This window comes from Cervus canadensis, chromosome 5 (genome assembly GCF_019320065.1).
Source record: "Cervus canadensis isolate Bull #8, Minnesota chromosome 5, ASM1932006v1, whole genome shotgun sequence".
NCBI classification, from domain to species: Eukaryota; Metazoa; Chordata; class Mammalia; order Artiodactyla; family Cervidae; genus Cervus; species Cervus canadensis.
Window position 1 is genome coordinate 11610796 of NC_057390.1, and position 18176 is coordinate 11628971.

Below are 18176 nucleotides of genomic sequence, written 5' to 3' on the forward strand. Positions count from 1 at the left end.
TTTATATTTTTTTTGTTTTTAGATATTCTGCCTGTTTTTCTGAATATCTGAAGTTCAGTATGACAGATTTTTAAAATTCTTGTATTCTAAATTTGTCTGTTTCTGTACAGTTTCTGTTAATGGGGGAGAAAAGGCATAGATTTATTTATACAAAATTCCTCCAGTCGTCACTTAACTATATAAAGGGCTGTTTTGGGAGGTGGTTTGGCAAGTTTGATTTTGAAAGGCAGGGAGCAGCCATGTGTCTTTAATAAAACAGCCATTACATACATTTATATATCATAAAAATAATGTGTATAGCTAGTTCAGTTTATAAAGTTCTTAGACTGAGCCTCAGATTTTTTGTTTTTCCTGGTGTTGACTTCCTCTAATATACATGAGAAGTCACTTGAAAGCTATATGCCTAGTTCTTCTTGTATAAAATCTTGTATTGTACCTTGTGTTAGGCCAGCAGTTTCTATTTACTTATTGTTAATAGTGAGGACTATTAATAATGTCTCATTGCCTTTCATCTCCATGAAGTGATTTGTGTGTAACAACTGTGACATGATGATATAATTTTTATTTACATTTTAGATGGTACCTTTTTCTTTGTGCTCTTTAGTAATTGTTCAAAGCCCTGTTCATTTTGACAGCATGAAAAAGATTAAGAGATTGGGAAATTTTAAATTTTGAAGCACTTCAGCAGTTGAAAGATTGACAGTTGTGAGTTAGAAGAGACTTCTAACCATCATAATCAAATCACCATACTGTATGTCTTAAACTTATAAAATGATGTAAGTCAATTATTTCTCAGTAAAATTGGAAAAAAAACATAAAAAAAGAATTCTGTTGCTGATTGTCTACAAATTGATTAAATTGTATTATAGTATACAATTAGCACATTATTTGTGCATGTAATTGTGCACAGTTATATACAGATTATTCAACTTACGTTTTTTGTAACAAAATGGGACACTTATCTTAAAAGTGAAATCCAAGTCTTTTCCTGATCAATTACCTTAGTCGTAGAGGAAGTCTGGGTTTCTGTTCTAGCCAGGTAGGTAGGTTGTAATTTTAAGCAGTTTGGTTTGCTGAGCATGATTAAGACACTGTTCCCTTTGAGGTTTACCCTTTCGCTTCTAAGGTCCAACTGTTTATCATCTTGGGTCAAAGGTTATAAAAAGTAGTCATCAATTAAAGCTTTATTGGTTGTAATTGGTAATGCTATGAAAGGAGGCAGCCAAACTGAATCTAATAATAAAAGACTCTTTGTTAAAATATTTAATAAATTAACACTCTCTCATGGAAGAGGGGAAGCTAATTACAAAGCCCAAGATTGTTAATCATAATGTTTACTTTCTTCAAAAGCACAGACCCAACTATCCATAATCATTAGACATTAGATTTCTTTCTTTTTTAAAATTCTGTAGACTTCTGTCATTCCCGGAGGGGATGTTCTTTTCTATGGCTCAGACTTGGGGTATGGCAGAAAGAGGAAATGCCAAGACAAACATAAGTTATAAGGGGCATCTTAAAAATAAACAGGATTCTGTTAGAACATCAGATTGCCGTTGCTCTTCAAAAAGGGTCAGAAGTTTATGTAGATTTAGTCTGTAGGCTAAGTGAGTAATATCAAGAATTGAGGCATTTAGAAAGTAATGTTTTTTTGTTTTTTTCATGGTAAATTATCTACCAGAGCAATTATCCTTTCCACATCTATGTTGTGGACATTTGCGGTTCTTGAATTTTAGACATTTTTCAAAGCCATAATGTAGGTAAGTGGAGCTGTGACACAATACTACCTTCACAACTCTTGAATGATCTTGCCATGAGAACTCTGTGAATGGGCTTTTACATCTGAGAATCAAATGGTCTAATGAATGTTTCTAGATTTAAGAAATAGGGGACATCTTGGGTTTGTTCTTTACATGTGTTTCTGTAGTCTGATCTTTAAGTCACTTCTAATGAAAGAAAATCCTGCTTTGGGCCTGCTGTGCAAATTAGCCATATGGTGAAGTGTAATATCCCGCTGAATGTCATTACGGTGCCCTGTGATATGTGCGCCCCTTTTCACATGGAAGCAAATTAAAATAGCCCTTTCAGGTGGTTTTTTTTTTTTTTTTTTAACACTCTGAATAAACCTGTCTTCACTTGGATGCTGGGACAGTTAAAAGGGTGTTCTCCAGCTGCAGTCAGGGCGATGAAATTATAGGCTTTGCTCAAGACCAAATGGAAATATTGCTTCCTGTAGGCAAAGCCGGAAGAACCTTGTATGTGATTCCCTTCTTCCATTTCTCTCTCTTGTTCTCTGCATACTTGTCTATAGTTGTTTCTCAGTCCAAGGGTTCACTTTGTTTTGCTGTGATGGATGGGAAGAATTCCGCCTCCTCTCCAGTGAACCTCATATCAGTCTCTACCATGGAAGATGCACTAGATGAAGAGCTGTTTAACCAAATAATGGCATGGTAAATATTTAATAAAGAAAATAGAAGATCTGTTCCTCTTTCTATTATGTAGACATATTGCCCCTATGAGGAAGTATTGTCCCAGCATAAGCTTTTTTTTTCTATGAAACTGGACGTGTTTCCACTAACGTTTAGGGACCTGGGGATCAGTAATTGTATGAAATGTTCAAGATGTTTGTGCATATAGGATACATTGTTACCTTTTATGAAGGAAAGAAATTCAGGAAAGGTCTTTCATCTGGCCTTCTCTTTTTCCACTAAGAGCAAGGATCGCATGATCCTGACTTATTTGATTCCTGGTGTGACCTACTATAGCAACTATAATTTGACTTTGAGCTTTGTTAGCAATGAATTTTATCGCTTTTATTTATATACAAAAACAAAAGGCCTTACTCATTTGTCTACACTGAGTGACAATACTGTGTTTGGTTGTTTTTTTTTTTTAATGTTTATATTCAGACAAGTCTAGACACGTGGGAAATTCAAAGTCTTCACTTGTGTTTTTATTTTTAAACATTTATTCATAACCCATGTTTGTTCCGGCATTTGTATGACAGTCTGTAGCATGTGTTTGAAGAAAGGCAGTTGGAACAGTGTTGTGCAGTAAAAGTGGATCATACTGGATTATGATGTTCTGGAAAAATCAGTGAAAAGAATATATATAATATGATATATGAGCCTATTTATATATGTGTTATGCGCACATATGTGCGTAGGTGAAATGTCTGTTTAGAATATCTTCCCTGGTGGCTCAGACGGTAAAGAATCTGCCTATAATGCAGGAGACCTGGGTTCAATCCCGGGTTTGGGAAGATCCCCTTAAGAAGGGAATGGCTACCCACTTCAGTGTTCTTGCCTGAAGAATTCCATGGACAGAGGAGCCTGGTGGGCTGCAGTCCATGGGGTCGCAAAGAGTCGGACATGACTGAGTGACTAAGCGCACACACACACGAAATAGTATGAATGAGGTTTTTTAAAGTTGAATGTTGATTTATAATATTATCAGTATATTAGTTTCATGTATACAACATAGCGATTAAACATTTTTATAGATTATAGTCCATTTAAAATTGTTGTAAAATATTGGCTATGTTCCCTGTGCTGTACAGTATATCCTCATAGCATGTTTATTTTATATGTACGTAGTAGTTTGTACATGGAGAAGGCAATGGCAGCCCACTCCAGTACTCTTGCCTGGAAAATCCCATGGATGGAGGAGCCTGGTAGGCTGCAATCCATGGGGTTGTGACAAGTTGGACACGACTGAGCGACTTCACTTTGACTTTTCACTTTCATGCATTGGAGAAGGAAATGGCAACGCACTCCAGTGTTCTTGCCTGGAGAACCCCAGGGACAGGGGAGCCTGGTGGGCTGCCGTCTATGGGGTCGCACAGAGTCAGACACGACTTAAGTGACATAGCAGCAGCAGCAGTAGTTTGTACCACTTAATCCCCACACGTCTTGTCCCTCCTTCCTTCCCTCTCACTAATGGTAACCATTTGTTCATTCTCAATATCTGCGAGTCTTTTTCTGTTTTGTAATATTCAATTATTTATTTTTTTATATTTCGCATGTAAGTGATAACATGCAGTATTTATCTTTCTTTGTCTAACCTACTTCAGTAAGTATAATACTCTCTAGGTCCATTCATGTTGCAAATGGCAGAATTTCTTTTTTTTTTTTGACTCAGTAGTATTCAATTGTATGTATTTGCCATATCTTCTTTATCCACTCAGCTATTGATGGACATTTAGGTCACTTCCATAAGTTGGCAGTTGCAGATAGTGCTGCTATGAACAATATCTTTTTGAATTAGTGTTTTTGTTTTCTTCAGATCTGGATATGTATATATAGGAACACATGTATCAGGCAACTCAAAATTTTTACCACTCTGTGTATGTCTGTGGATGACTATGAAAGTGCCATGAGTTTTGATTTTGAGGCTACACATAAATTTTAGCAAGCAGGCAAATTTGCAAATTAGGAATCCGTGAATAATAATTGGCTGTATTTCCTCCTGGTTCCTCTCTTATTAAATGACACCACCAGCCAAACCAGTTACGCAGGTTAGAAATCTCACGTCAGCTTTCTTTCCTTCGTATCCTTTACCATATATACCCAACTGGCTTGTGCCTCTTTAAGTATATGTCAGAGTCTAATCCTTCTGTAGCTAATTTCTCCTTCCTTCATTCTGCTTACTGCATTACAGTTCCAGGTGTCTAAAATTAGAGTTCAAGTCCAAATATCTTATCATGATTTACAAAGTCCCCTGGCCTTGTCTCCTGTCATATCCCTCCCTTACACCCTGAAGTTCCAATTGTGAGGAACTTCTTTCAGTTCATGGAATGTGTGATGTCTTTTTTCACTGAATCTCTCTCTCTCTACAAGGAACATTCCCCCCCACCTCCCTGCTTTCTATTTACCTGTCTTATTCTTCTGAGTCATTCTTCAATTATGAGTATAAATGTTATTTTTTTCCTGAGACTCTTTCTCTAACATTTATCCCTCCCCAATCATGTGCATGCATACACACACACACACACACACATGCACACTCAGTTATACATTCCACTCCAATCCATAGGATTTTATAGTTTATTTTAATATAATTGCTTATTTAATTTCTAGTCTTCCACTGTAGACCGTAAATTCAGTGCAGAGATTTTTAGTGTCTTTCACTCGGTAAGCACTTTATATACTTTGTAACTGATTTTTCTGTGACATTGTATGTATTAATTCATGAATTATTGTATAGTCTTCGCAGCACTGTCATTCTAAAGACATAAAATGAAAAAGAAAACAACTTTTACCTTGCCTTCCTATTGTTTTGTATCTTTTTGTTTATACCTTTATTAGCTTTACAGGTGACTTTTTCTGGTTTGTGTTTTGTTTTTTCATTTGAGTGGTTAAAGGAGCTTGAGGCCGAAGTGGCAGCACTCTGTTGTGCATTGTCTATTGACCTGTCTGTGAATAGGCAGGGACTTCCTCAATTACTCAGCTGTATTGGGCAGACATCTATTTCTCAATTTCTTCCTATAAGCATTGAGTTGACAAAATTGGCAAAGGAAATAGAAAAATCAGAGGTGAATTTATTTAACATCCACTAGGGAAAATCGAACTCACTTTTATAAATGGAGAAGCCAGACCTGTTAGATAAATTGGTCTTTGCTTATGTTTTAATTTTATTAAAAAACAAAAGGTATATAGTTTAGAATTAAGTAGAAGTTCATGATTTGGATTTTATATAGAATTTCATCTTCTTTATTTTCTATCATTTATGACAAATAATTAAATTAATATGGTGCTGCTAAGTCACTTTAGTTGTGTCCGACTCTTTTCTACCCTATGGACTGTAGCCCACCAGGCTCCTCTGCCCATGGGGTTCTCCAGACAAGAATAGTGGAGTAGGTTGCCATTTCCTCCTCCAGGGGATCTTCCTGACCCAGGGATTGAACCCGTGTCTCCTGCAGCTCCTGCATTGAAGGCGAATTTATCACTAAGCCACCCGGGAAGTCCCAGTTAGTATGCTGTGTCCTAATTAACAAGACTTTCCCTAAATTCTCAATTAAGTGTATCTTGGCTCAAAAGTATGTTGGAAGTGTAATGTCACACTAACACAATAAAGGGCCTTTTAGGGCTGTTAACCTTAAAATGAAAAGCCCTTCACTGTGTACAAAAGGTAATTGACCTTTAATAATACCACTATGCTGGAAAATGGTGACAAGTAGGGAATAACTTTAACAAACCAACAGGCAGTTTCCACTTCTTATTTCTTAAATATAATTATTTGCTACCTCACTAACTTATGGACTAAGAAAGTCTTGAAATAGCTGTCTTAAGGTTTGTTTTCATTTTTCAGACAGAAAAATTCAGATGTATACGGTTGTCAAAACCTTAGTGTGTTAAAATATTTGATTTTAACCTACACCAAGAGTTGTCAAACCATGACTCTTGTGTCAAGTCCATCATACTGCCTGTTTTTGTATGACCTTGTGAACATTTATTTTTTCAAATGATGGGCAAAAAATCATTTTTTACCCATAGAGGACTAATATTTTATGACAGGTGAAAATGATATGAAATTCTAATTTCAGTTTCTACAAATAAGGCTTTATTGGAACAGAGCCATAGATATTGTTTATGACTGCTCTTATACCACAGTAGCAGTGTTGAGTAGTTGCATCAAAAACTGCATGGCTTAACAAAGCTATTTACAGTTCTGCCCATTACAGAAAACATTTGCCAACCACTGAGCTACACTATCAAGTGTGCATGATTTAGTACCTTAAATAGCTTTTCCAGTTTAGGTATAACAAAGAAGTCACGTTGAGTAAGATTCTTCAGACTTTTGGGAAGGTGAAAAAAACTGAAGGTGGATAGTACATGGAAAATCTTCCTTCTGCAAGAGACCTGTGTTCAATCCCTGGGTTGGGAGGATCCCCTGGAGAAGGGAATGGCTACCCACTCCAATAGTCTTGCCTGGACAGAGGAGCCTGGTGGGCTATGGTCCATAGAGTCTCAAAGAGTCAGACATGCCTGAAATGACTAACACTTTCATAGTAAACCTATCTTCACATGGGCGGGGCTTTCACTTTCATCACTGATTTCATCTTATGTTTTAAATAAGTATTTGCATAGTGGTTATTATTTATAAAGACAGTATTCTAAAAGCTTTATAACTCTTGATAATCTTTATAACAAACATAGGAAGTTGGCATCTCTACAAATAAGTAAGCCATGGCATGTCTACTAGTGAAAGGTGAAGAGTTAAACAATGGAAGTTAAATTAATGAAAGGGAAATTATATAGCTAGTCATATGAGTTATACTGTAGGAGGAAATGGCAGCCCACTCCAGTATTCTTACTGGGATAATCCCATGGACAGAGAAGCCTGGCGAGCTACAGTCCATGTGGTTGGAAAGGGTCAGACACAACTGACTGATGGAGCACGTGAGTTATACAGTTAGTAAGGGTTGGGCCATGATTTGAATAAATTCATCTGGTTCTAAAATCAGTACTCTTAACGACTCTACAATGCTGTCTCTCCCTTTCTGCTTTTGTTTATTTAGAAAAGTCTTGGGTTTCGAGTAGACTTTAATAATAGGTGAGCACCATGTTTTAACAGTTTTGAGCTCATATCAGTTTCTAGGGTTGTTATATCAAGTACCACAACTCGGTGGCTTAAAATAAGAGAAATTTCTTTAGTCACTGTTTTGGAGAGTAGAAATCCAAAATCAGGATGTTAGGAGGCTGTCCTTTCTCTGAGATTCTGGGTAGAATCCTTCCTTGCCTCTCCGCAGCTTCTGTGGTGGCCAGCAGTCCTTGATGTTGCAATGTATCATTCCAGTCTCTTCTTGTGGCTCCATGGTGAATTCTCCCCATGCTGTCTTCATATAGCATTTTCCTCTTCTTATGAAGACACCAGTTATGCTAGATTAAGGGTCACCCTGTTATAGTATGACTGCATCTTAATTTAACTAATTAAACCTGTAAAGACTTTTCTAAATGGTCATGCTGTGAGGTCTGGGGAAGGACATTAATTTCGAGAGGACACTGTTGAACCCTAGTTATAGAGCATATAAATCAGCTCTCGTATTCTAGAGTACCTTTCAGTTTAAGCCCCAAAACCCTAAACGAAAAGTTATAGGCCTTTGTTTCTTCCTTTTTGGTGTTAATCCTGTGCTAGATAGCTTTCTGTCTGAGAAGACTGACATTATTCTCAACTTCTGCCCTTTTCTGGCCTTCTTTTGGCCTCTTGCTCGTGATTTCTTTGAGACTAGATTTTATTCTGGAATTTTCTTCTGGAATGTTCTGTGATTTTTTTTTAAAGGATCATTTTCTCAACTGTTATTATAACCTACAAGAATGTTGGTTTGTTTTTTTTCTTGTAAATTTGTGATAATTAGTTCAGAAACCAACTTTGGTGTTTATGGAGGTTGAGTTCTGACAGTTTCCTCTGAATAATCTTGTGTCCATTTCTATTGGGATTTGTAAGTAAGGTTCAGTAAGTTCTAATAATTATTTTTGTTTTTTCAATGGTTTTTATTGTTAAAATGACAGATTGTGAGAAATGTGGGACTGCCTTAGCTTCTGACCTGGGAGCTTCTCTTTTCCCATGAAATATTAGAGTGGTTGGCCCAATTGTGTCAACCTATTTCCTTTCGTTTGTTTTACAGGGGGCCCGGGAAACGTTTGAGAACTACTACCGAAAACAAAGGCGAAAACAGGCTCGTTTGGTGCTCCAGCCTCCATCTAACATGGTAGGATAACCACTTTTATTTTTCTCCCTTTTCCATTTTTCTTCTATATCTTTTAATTATTTTCCACTTGTGATCCCCCCCACCGCCCCAAATTGTCATTCTGGGACCACTTTCGGTAGATGTGACTTGCACTAAGAAAGTAGCAACTAACATTTCTTGATTGCTATGTTTCAGGCATTCTTCTAAGTACTAGATATGTATTGTCTCATTTCATCCTCACTGTAATCCTATAAAGGTAGGTTGTTGTTGAGTCACCCAGTCATGTCCAACTCTTTGCAACCCCATGGACTGTGGCACGCCAGGCTTCCCTGGGCTTCATTATCTCCCAAAGTTTGCTCAAACTCATGTCCATTGAGTCGGTGATGCCATCCCACCATCTTGTCCTCTGTCGACCCCTTCACCTCCTGCCCTCAATCTTTCCCAGCATCAGGGTCTTTTCCAGTGAGTAAGTGCTTTGCGTCAGGTGTGATTGCCTGGTTTGATCACCTTGCTGTCCAAGGGAATTTCAAGAGCCTTCTCCAGCACCACAGTTCAAAGGCATCAATTGTTTCATGCTCAGCCTTCTTTGTGGTCCACCACTCATATTGGTACCTGACTATTGGAAGAACCATATGAGTATACGGGCTTTTGTCAGCAAAGTAATGTCTCTGCTTTTGAATATGCAGTCTAGGTTTGTCATAGCTTTTTTCTACAAGGAGCAAGTGTCTTTTAATTTCATGGCTGCAGGCCTCATCTGCAGTGATTTTGGAGCCCAAGAAAGTATAGTCTGTCACTGTTTCCCCTGTTTCCCCATCTATTTGCCATGAAGTGATGGGACTGGATGCCATGATCTTTGTTTTTTGAATGTTGAGTTTTAAGCCAGCTTTTTCACTCTCTGCCTTCGTCAAGAGGCTCTTTAGTTCCTCTTCACTTTCTGGCGTTAGGGTGGTGTCATCTGCATATCTGAGGTTATTGACATTTCTCTCGACAATCTTGATTCCAGCTTGAGGTTCATTCAGCCCAGTGTTTCACATGATGTAGTCTGCATATAAGTTAAATAAACAGGGTGACAGTATACAGCCTTGATGTACTCCTTTCTGAATTTGGAACCAGCCCATTGTTCCATGTCCAGTTCTAACTGTTGCTTCTTGACCTGCATATAGGTTTCTCAGGAGGCAGGTAAGGTGGTCTGGTATTCCCGTCTCTTGAAGAATTTTCTACAGTTTGTTCTGATCCACACAAAGATTTTAGCATAGCCAATGAAGCAGAAGTAGATGTGTTTCTGAAATTTGCTTGATTTTTCTGTGATCCATCTGATATTGGCAGTTTGATCTCTGATTCCTCTGCATTTTCTAAATCCTGCTTGGACATCTGAAAGTTCTTAGTTCATGTACTGTTAAAGCCTCGCTTGAAGGATTTTGAGTATTACCTTGCTAGCATATAACATGAATGCAATTGTGGGGCAGTTTGACCATTCTTTGACATTGCCCTTCTTTGGAATTCAAATGAAAACTGACATTTCCTGTCCTATGACTACTGCTGAGTTTTCTAAATTTGTTGATATATTGAGTTCAGCACTTTAAGTGCATCATCTTTTAGGATTTAAAATAGCTCAGCTGAAATTCCATCACCTGCATTAGCTGTGTTCATAGTGATGCTGTCTTAGGTGCACTTGACTTCCCATTCCAGGATGTCTGGCTCTAGGTGAGTGATCACACCATTGTGGTTATCCGGGCCACTAAGATCTTTTTTGTATAGTTCTTCTCTGTATTCTTGACACCTCTTCTTAATATCTTCTGCTTTTGTTAGGTCCATACCATTTCTGTCCTTTATTGTGCCCGTCTTTGCATGAAATGTTCCTTTGGTAATTTTCTTAAAGAGATCTCTAGTCTTTCCCATTCTATTGTCTTTCTCTGTTTCTTTGCATTGTTCACTTTAGGATTTCTTATCTCTCCTTGCTATTCTTTGGAACTCTGCATTCAGCTGGGAATGTTTTTCCCTTTCTTCTTTGACTTTTGCTTCTCTCCTTTTTTCAACTATCTGTAAGCCCTCCTCAGACAACCATTTTGCCTTTTTGCATTTCTTTTTCTGGGGGATGATTTTGATCACCACCTCCTGTACAATGTTAGGAACCTCTGTCCTTGGTTCTTCAGGCATTCTGTCTGTCACATCTAATCCCTTGAATCTATTTGTCAGTTCTACTGTATAATCTTAAGGGATTCGATTTAGGTCATACTTGAATGGCCTAGTGGTTTTCCCTACTTACTTCAATTTAAGTCTGAATTTTACACTAAGGAGTTCATGATCTGAGCCACAGTTGGTTCTCGATCTTGTTTTTGCTGACTGTATAGAGCTTTACCATCTTCAGCTGCAGAGACTATAGTCAGTCTGATTTTGGTACTGACCGTCTGGTGACGTCCATATGTAGAGTCGTCTCTTTCTCTTCTGTTGTTGTAACAGGGTGTTTGCTGTGATCAGTGTGTTCTCTTGGCAAAACTCTGTTAGTGTTTGCCCCACTTCACTTTGTACTCCAAAGCCAAACTTGCCTGTTATTCCAGGTATCTCTTGATGTCCTACTTTTGCATTTCAATCCCCTATGATGAAAAGGACATCTTTTTTTGGACACCTTGTTAGTTCTAGACGGTCTTGTAGATCTTCATAGAACTGTTCAACTTTGGCTTTTTCAGCATTAGTGGTTGGGCATAGATACATAGGTACTCTTATTGTATTTACTTTATAGTCTTGGGAATTGAGCCTTAAGAAATTAATGAGCTGATTTGTGTCTTTATCAAAACAAAAACAATAACTTTTTTCTTCTTTGCTTTTTTGTAGCATGAAACTTTAGATGGCTACAGGAAGTATTTTAATCAAATTGTCGGGTGGGTATTTGTTTGTGTGTCTTAAATTTATATACTTTCAATAGTTTGTACACTTTTCCTGAGACTTGGAAAAGTATAACAAGTGTTCTTTGGGAATTTATTTTTCTTTTCTTTGTTTAAATTCTTAAAACAAGATTTGGTTTTGAATATCTGATGATTTTAAAGGAATGTCTATTTGTTTCAACATTATGTTGTTGGAGAATACTTTTTATGGAGAAAGGAAGAATAATGTTGAATTGTAACCTTATTACGTGTGGTATTTTGCTTTTCCATTACTGTTAAGAGAGAATCAAGCAATCAACAAACGTTGGCACGTTTCTTCTGAAAGAGCCAATGGTAACGTGCTTTAGGTTCAGCAGACCAAGTGGTTCCTGCTGCAGCTGTTCAGCTCTGTTGCAGTGCAGAAACAGCTGTAGACAGTGTGTGCATGAGACACAGCTGGTGTGCTCCAGTAAAGCGGTGTTTACAAAAGGGAGCAGTGTGCCGGCTTTATTCCATGGACTGCATGGTTTGCCACCTTCATCTTGAGAATATATACTAGCTTGGAATTGCAGTTCCCCAATAAGCTCCCCAAATATAGGCAGCTTATTCTTATTGCAAAATGGTGACTTTGTAGTGAAAAAAGGGAAGTAAGTTGAATTGTTCCATGAAATTTCTTTCTTTTTCAAATTCAGATTGTTGTAATGTAATTGTTAACTTTATTAAAGTGTTACCACGAACAATTCTCTATTTAAAGAATTGTTTTAATTAGTATGAATATTTAGGTAAGATAGCTAAAGATACATTTCAGATGCATAAAAATTAGGATACCACAGCAGAATGTTAAAAAATATATGTGTATTTTTTACCTTTGTGCTATATCTTTTCAACACTTTGATGGAAAAGTTTTGTATAAGGAGAGCTGTTTTAATATTTTGTGTGTTGGAGTCTTAAAATAATGGGTGTTTTAACTTTTGTTGTTTTTTGTAAAATGTTTTAATGGCCTGGTGTTTTTAATGTAGTGAAACTAGTCTCCTTTATCTATAAACATTTTTTTCTTCCTTTTTAAACTCCAGGGTAGCATGGTTAACATTTAATGCAAATGTAATTCCAGTTTGTATTGAAGTGATTAAAATATCATGATCAAAGATATAATTCCAAGTCTAATAAATCTGATTTTGTTTGTTATACCAAATAGCTTTCTTTAAGAAAAAACACTAGTATTACCTTCAAATTTAATGGCAGCTCTTAATGTTTGTGACATGCTGAAAATAGTAATCAAACTATTTTCTGACAACTGTGCTTTCTTTTTTTCCTCAATCTTAGCTTTTTTGTGGTTGAAGATCACATTTTACATACAACACAAGGCTTAGTAAATAGAGCCTACATTGATGAACTGTGGGAAATGGCACTTTCAAAAACTGTCGCAGCACTCCGTACTCACTCGGTATGTAAGACACCCAAGATAAATTTTTACTTCAAGCTAATTGTCTCTACAGTATTCAGTCTTCTACAGCTTTAAAATCGTCCTATGAATATCATTTACTCATGAAAGATGTATGGAAGTAACCACTTTAAACTACACGTTCTCTAATGCTAAGCCCTCTTTTGTGGATGTTCTTTGCATTAAGAAAACAATAGCTAATATTAACTGATTGTTCTCTATGTCTCAGGCATTGTTATTGTATTGTTACTGTGTACTGCATATTTCATCTTCACTTCATCTTTCTAAGGCAGATACTGTTTTTATATTTGTCATGTAGACTGCAGAACAACCTCAGAGAGGTTAAGTAACTAGCCCAATATCACCCAATAAGTGGTAGAGCTTGGATTTGAACCTTGACAGTGTGGCTGCAGAGCCCATGTTCTTAGCCACTACACCATGTTGCCTTTGTGATGCCTATTAATACTGGTTTGGAGTTCATAGACTTATTCTTACTCCATAACATTTCAATAAGTTGCCCGATTTTCAGTTTCCATGCTCTATGGGTCTGTTTTATGATCGCATCAATTTTTAATGATAATCTACTTTATTACAGGTGGAGAATCCTGGCTCTGATTTAATCATTTATTCACTCATTCAATATTTCTTGAACAAGGATTACATGTTGATTATAGCAATACAAGAATGAATAAGACTAAGGACTTTGTTCTCAGAGAGCTATATTATGATTGGGGAGATTCCCAATAAACTAATCAATAATAATATCAGACAGTGATAATGCAATGCAATTAAAAATGAGTGATATATTAGGACAACAAAGTGTCTGATTTTGATAAGTTGATATGACATGGCATTCTGAGATCTAAATATCAAGCAGTCTGTATTTGTGCAAAGATCAATTAAAAGATCATACTATATATAAGGAACAGTAGTGCAAGGACTTTGTGGTACTATTATGTATGAAAGTGTTTGAGGAACAATAGTGAGAAGTTAATAATAAAAGATAATTTGGTATTTTAAAAATCTCAAGAAATGTTCTAGTATGCATATTATTTTGTTAACCGGAAGCTTAAAAGTCATTCATAACCCTACAAGTCTCTATCTATTCATTATCAAGTGTTCCAGAGTAAATCAGTTCAGTTCAGTTCAGTCGCTCAGTTGTGTCCCACTCTTTGTGACCCCATGAATCGCAGCACGCCAGGCCTCCCTGTCCATCACCAACTCCCAGAGTTTACTCAAACTCATGTCCATCGAGTCGGTGATGCCATCCAGCCATCTCATCCTTTGTCCTCCCCTTCTCCTCCTGCCCCCAATCCCTCCCAGCCTCAGGGTTTTTTCTAGAGTAAATATCATGTCTAAAATCTAGAAATTAGCCTCCAACTAATAAAAATGAATGAAAAAAAAAAAATCTAGAAATTGAAGGGAGTGTAGCCACTTTAAAGGAAACTGAACAGTGCTCCAAGTGGTTAGAACATAAGACATAGAACCATAAGGACGTATCGTAGGAAGTAAGAATAAAAAAAATAGGAAGATTTCACATTATTTAGGGCCTGTTTGACCCTTTAAACAGTGAGTTAAGTGGAATATGTGTGTTCAGGATGGGAGTAGAGTTAATTGGAGTGAGAAGATCAGATTTCTATTTTTAAAAGATTATTCTAGCTAAATAATGGATGAGGGATGAGAATGGATATGGGGAGAAGAGTTATTAGTAGGCTGGTCTAATATTCCAGACAAGAGATGATGATTGCTGGACAAAAGTGATACTAGATATGGAAAGAAGTGGATGAGTTTGAGAGATGTTTAGGAAGTAAGATTTATAATACTTTCGTGATGGACTAAATATAAGAGATAAAGTTAAAAGAAGTATCAGGGCCTAGGTTTATGGTTTCCTTCCTTGGATGATAGTGTTGGTATTGATGGTTTGGAGTGGGAAAGTCATAAGTTACTTTTGGATGCGATTACTTTAGATGCCTTTGTGCAATTAAGGTAGTAGAGTCTGTCGTTGTTGTTCAGTCTCTGAGTCATGTCCGAATCTTTGTGACCCCATGGACTGCAGCACGTCAGGCTTCCCTGTACTTCACCAATCCCCAGAGCTTGCTCAAACTCATGTCCATTAAGTCAGTGATGGCATCCAACCATCTCGTCCTCCATCATCCCTTTCTTCTCCTGCCTTCAATCTTTCCTAACATCAGGGTCTTTTCAAATGAGGCAGTTCTTCACATCAGGTGGCCAAGGTATTGAAACTTCGAATATTCAGGATTGTTTGGTTTAATCTCCTTGCAGTCCAGGGGATTCTCAAGAGTCTTCTCCAACACCACAGTTCAAAAGCACCAATTCTTTAGCACTCAGGCTTCTTTATGGTTCTCACATCCATACATGACTACTGGAAAAACCATAACTTTGACTAGACAGACCTTTGTTGGCAAAGTAATGTCTCTGCTTTTTAATACACTAGGTGGGTTTGTCATATCTTTTCTTCCAAGGAGCAAGCATCCTTTAATTTCACGGCTGCAGTCACTATCTGCAGTGATTTTGGAGCCCAAGAAAATAAAGTCTATCACTGTTTCTGTTGTTTCCCCACCTATTTGTTTATAAAGTGATGGGACCGGATGCCATGTTTTTTGAATGTTGAGTTATATGCCAGCTTTTTCACTCTCCTCTTTCAGTTTCATGAAGAGGCAATTTAGTTCCTCTTCACTTTCTGCCATAAGGGTGGTGTCATCTGTGTATCTGAGGTTATTAGTATTTATCCTGGCAGTGTTGCGTCTAGCTTTTGCTTTATCTAGCCTGGCATTTCTCATGATGTACTCTGCACATAAGTTAAATAAGCAGGGTGACAATATACAGCATTGACATACTCCTTTCCCAATTTGGATCCGTTGTTCCATGTCCAGTTCTAACTGTGTTGCATTTTGACCTGCATACAGGTTTCTCAGGAAGCAGATAAGGTGGTCGTATTCCCATCCCTCTAAGAATTTTCCACAGTTTGTTGTGGTCCACTCAGTCAAAGGCTTTAGCATAATCAATGAAGCAGAAGTAGATGTTTTACTGGAATTCTCTTTCTTTTTCTATGATCCAGCAGATATTGGCAATTTGATCTCTGGTTCTTCTGTCTTTTCTAAATCTAGCCTTATTGATTAATGTATCAGTTTGAAACTGAAGAGGTTATGTTGTTACTGAATGTGTTGCAATATTTTCTTCTTTTTTCTTGGTAGTTTCTTCTTTAGTATTTAGAAATATTAAATGTTTACATATCTAATTTTATATTTATCTTATTTAAAAATTTCTCCCATTGCTTATATGTGTCCAAGGACTTTATCTGGCATTTTTACCATTATACCCTTGCATCATAGTAAAATCTGTCATATTTAAAAGTATTTTTTTAATGCTTCTACCTGTTTGAAACTAAAAAAGTCTCTTACCTATTTTATGGCTTGATTTTTACACATTTGTATATTTACTACCACCTGTTCTTAATGTCATTTAGGGTATGATTAAACAATCTCATTTTATTTTTTTGCCATACTATATCCATTGTCCTAGGATCATTTTTTAAATGTCTTACTTTCTTCCATTTTATGGTGTGCTGTTATTAATATATAAAAAATTATACAAAGATACCATGATTAATAAAAGATAGGAAATATTGATTATTAATAGTAATGAATTTGGCCATGATCCCTGGCATAATTATTATCTGTCTTATATGTAAATTTGAAGTGACTTTTTTCTGTGTATGAATACATGATAATACAATATATATTTTAAATAAAACATGCTGTATTTTTCACTTAGTAGGTAATGAGTTTGTTTAAATTTTAATGTGCATTTATATAATATTCCACCTTAGGGATGTACCATTTTAAAAATTAATTCACTTGATAAGCTTTTTAAAAAAAGTTTTTTAAGCTGTTATTAACATTGCAGTAAATATTCTTACTAACTTATCCTTGGACAATTGATTATTCTTAGGATAAATTTTTAGATGTGAATGTAGTGAGTTAAAGGGTCTATGTATTTCTGAGGCTCTGGATGTATATTGCTAATTTGCTTTACAGAAACACTGAACCATTTATCACACTAAACATCATCTTTTAGAATTCCCATTTCCCTATTCCTGTTATTCCACAGAAAGTTATTTATAAAAACAAAAAAGTCATTCCCAATCTATTAATGTCAGAAATTATATCTTAATTTAATATTTTTCTTTAATACTGAGAGTAAAAACCTCTTCACATGCTTTTTATTCATTTATCTTCTTATAATTTCCTGTTCATATGCATAACCTTTATTTTGTATTTTAGTCATTTTATTTTATATTTATTAGTAACACATGGATGTTAATTTTTAACATTAACTTTAATCTGAATGTTAATCTCTAGTCTGATATATATTAATAGATTGTTAACTGATTGTAAATATTTTCTTAGCTTCATGTGTCTCTGACCTTTGGTGTCCTTTATCATGGCTTTACAAAAGTTTAAAATTTTTTATGCAGTTAAATTTATTGATCTTTATCTTTACTATTTATGTTTTCCTTATTCCAGAGAAATATAATTATTTGTCTATATTTAATTTTAGTATTTATATAGTTTCTTTTTTAACATATAATTCACAAACTGATAATTTATTTTAATATTGAATGTGAGGTTGGACTCTAAGTACTGTAAAACAACTCATTGCTATATGTGTGTGTATGTGCCTCCAATAACAGTACTGTGATAATCTGTTGTTTTATTCAGCTTGGTTTGCCATAATAAAATATATAGACTGGGTAACTTCAACAGCAGAAATTTAGTTTGTCACTCTTCTAGAGGCTGAAAGTCTGAGATTAGGATGCCATCATGGTTGGTTTCTGGTAAGGGATCTCTTTTTGGGTTTCAGATGGTCACATTCTTATTGTGTCTTCACATGGCCTTTCCTCAGCATGTATTCTACTGTCTTCTTTTAAAAGGACACTAGTCTCGTCAGATTAGGACCTCACCCTTATGGCCTCATTTGACTTTATCTCTCCAAGGCCTTTTCTCTTTGGAGGAGGCTACACTGGTCCTAGGACTTCAGTATATGAATTTTGCAGGGAACAGTGTTCAGTTCATTAACATCTGTCCTTTCCCAACATATGTTGAAGGACCACCTTAATCATATATAATAATATGTATATACTAAGATCTACTTCTAAGCTCTGATT

General features: G+C 36.2%; 1 protein-coding gene across 3 annotated transcripts in view; it reads left to right on the forward strand.

Moving 5' to 3' along the window:
• EXOC6B (exocyst complex component 6B) overlaps positions 1-18176 on the forward strand; it is a 661839-nt gene that overhangs the window by 313109 nt on the left and 330554 nt on the right. For all 3 annotated transcript variants that reach the window (XM_043468197.1, XM_043468199.1, XM_043468198.1), the window contains exons 9-11: positions 8624-8707; positions 11519-11565; positions 12871-12991. In XM_043468197.1, the coding sequence (XP_043324132.1) occupies positions 8624-8707; positions 11519-11565; positions 12871-12991 (252 nt within the window). The remainder of the gene's footprint in view (positions 1-8623; positions 8708-11518; positions 11566-12870; positions 12992-18176) is intronic.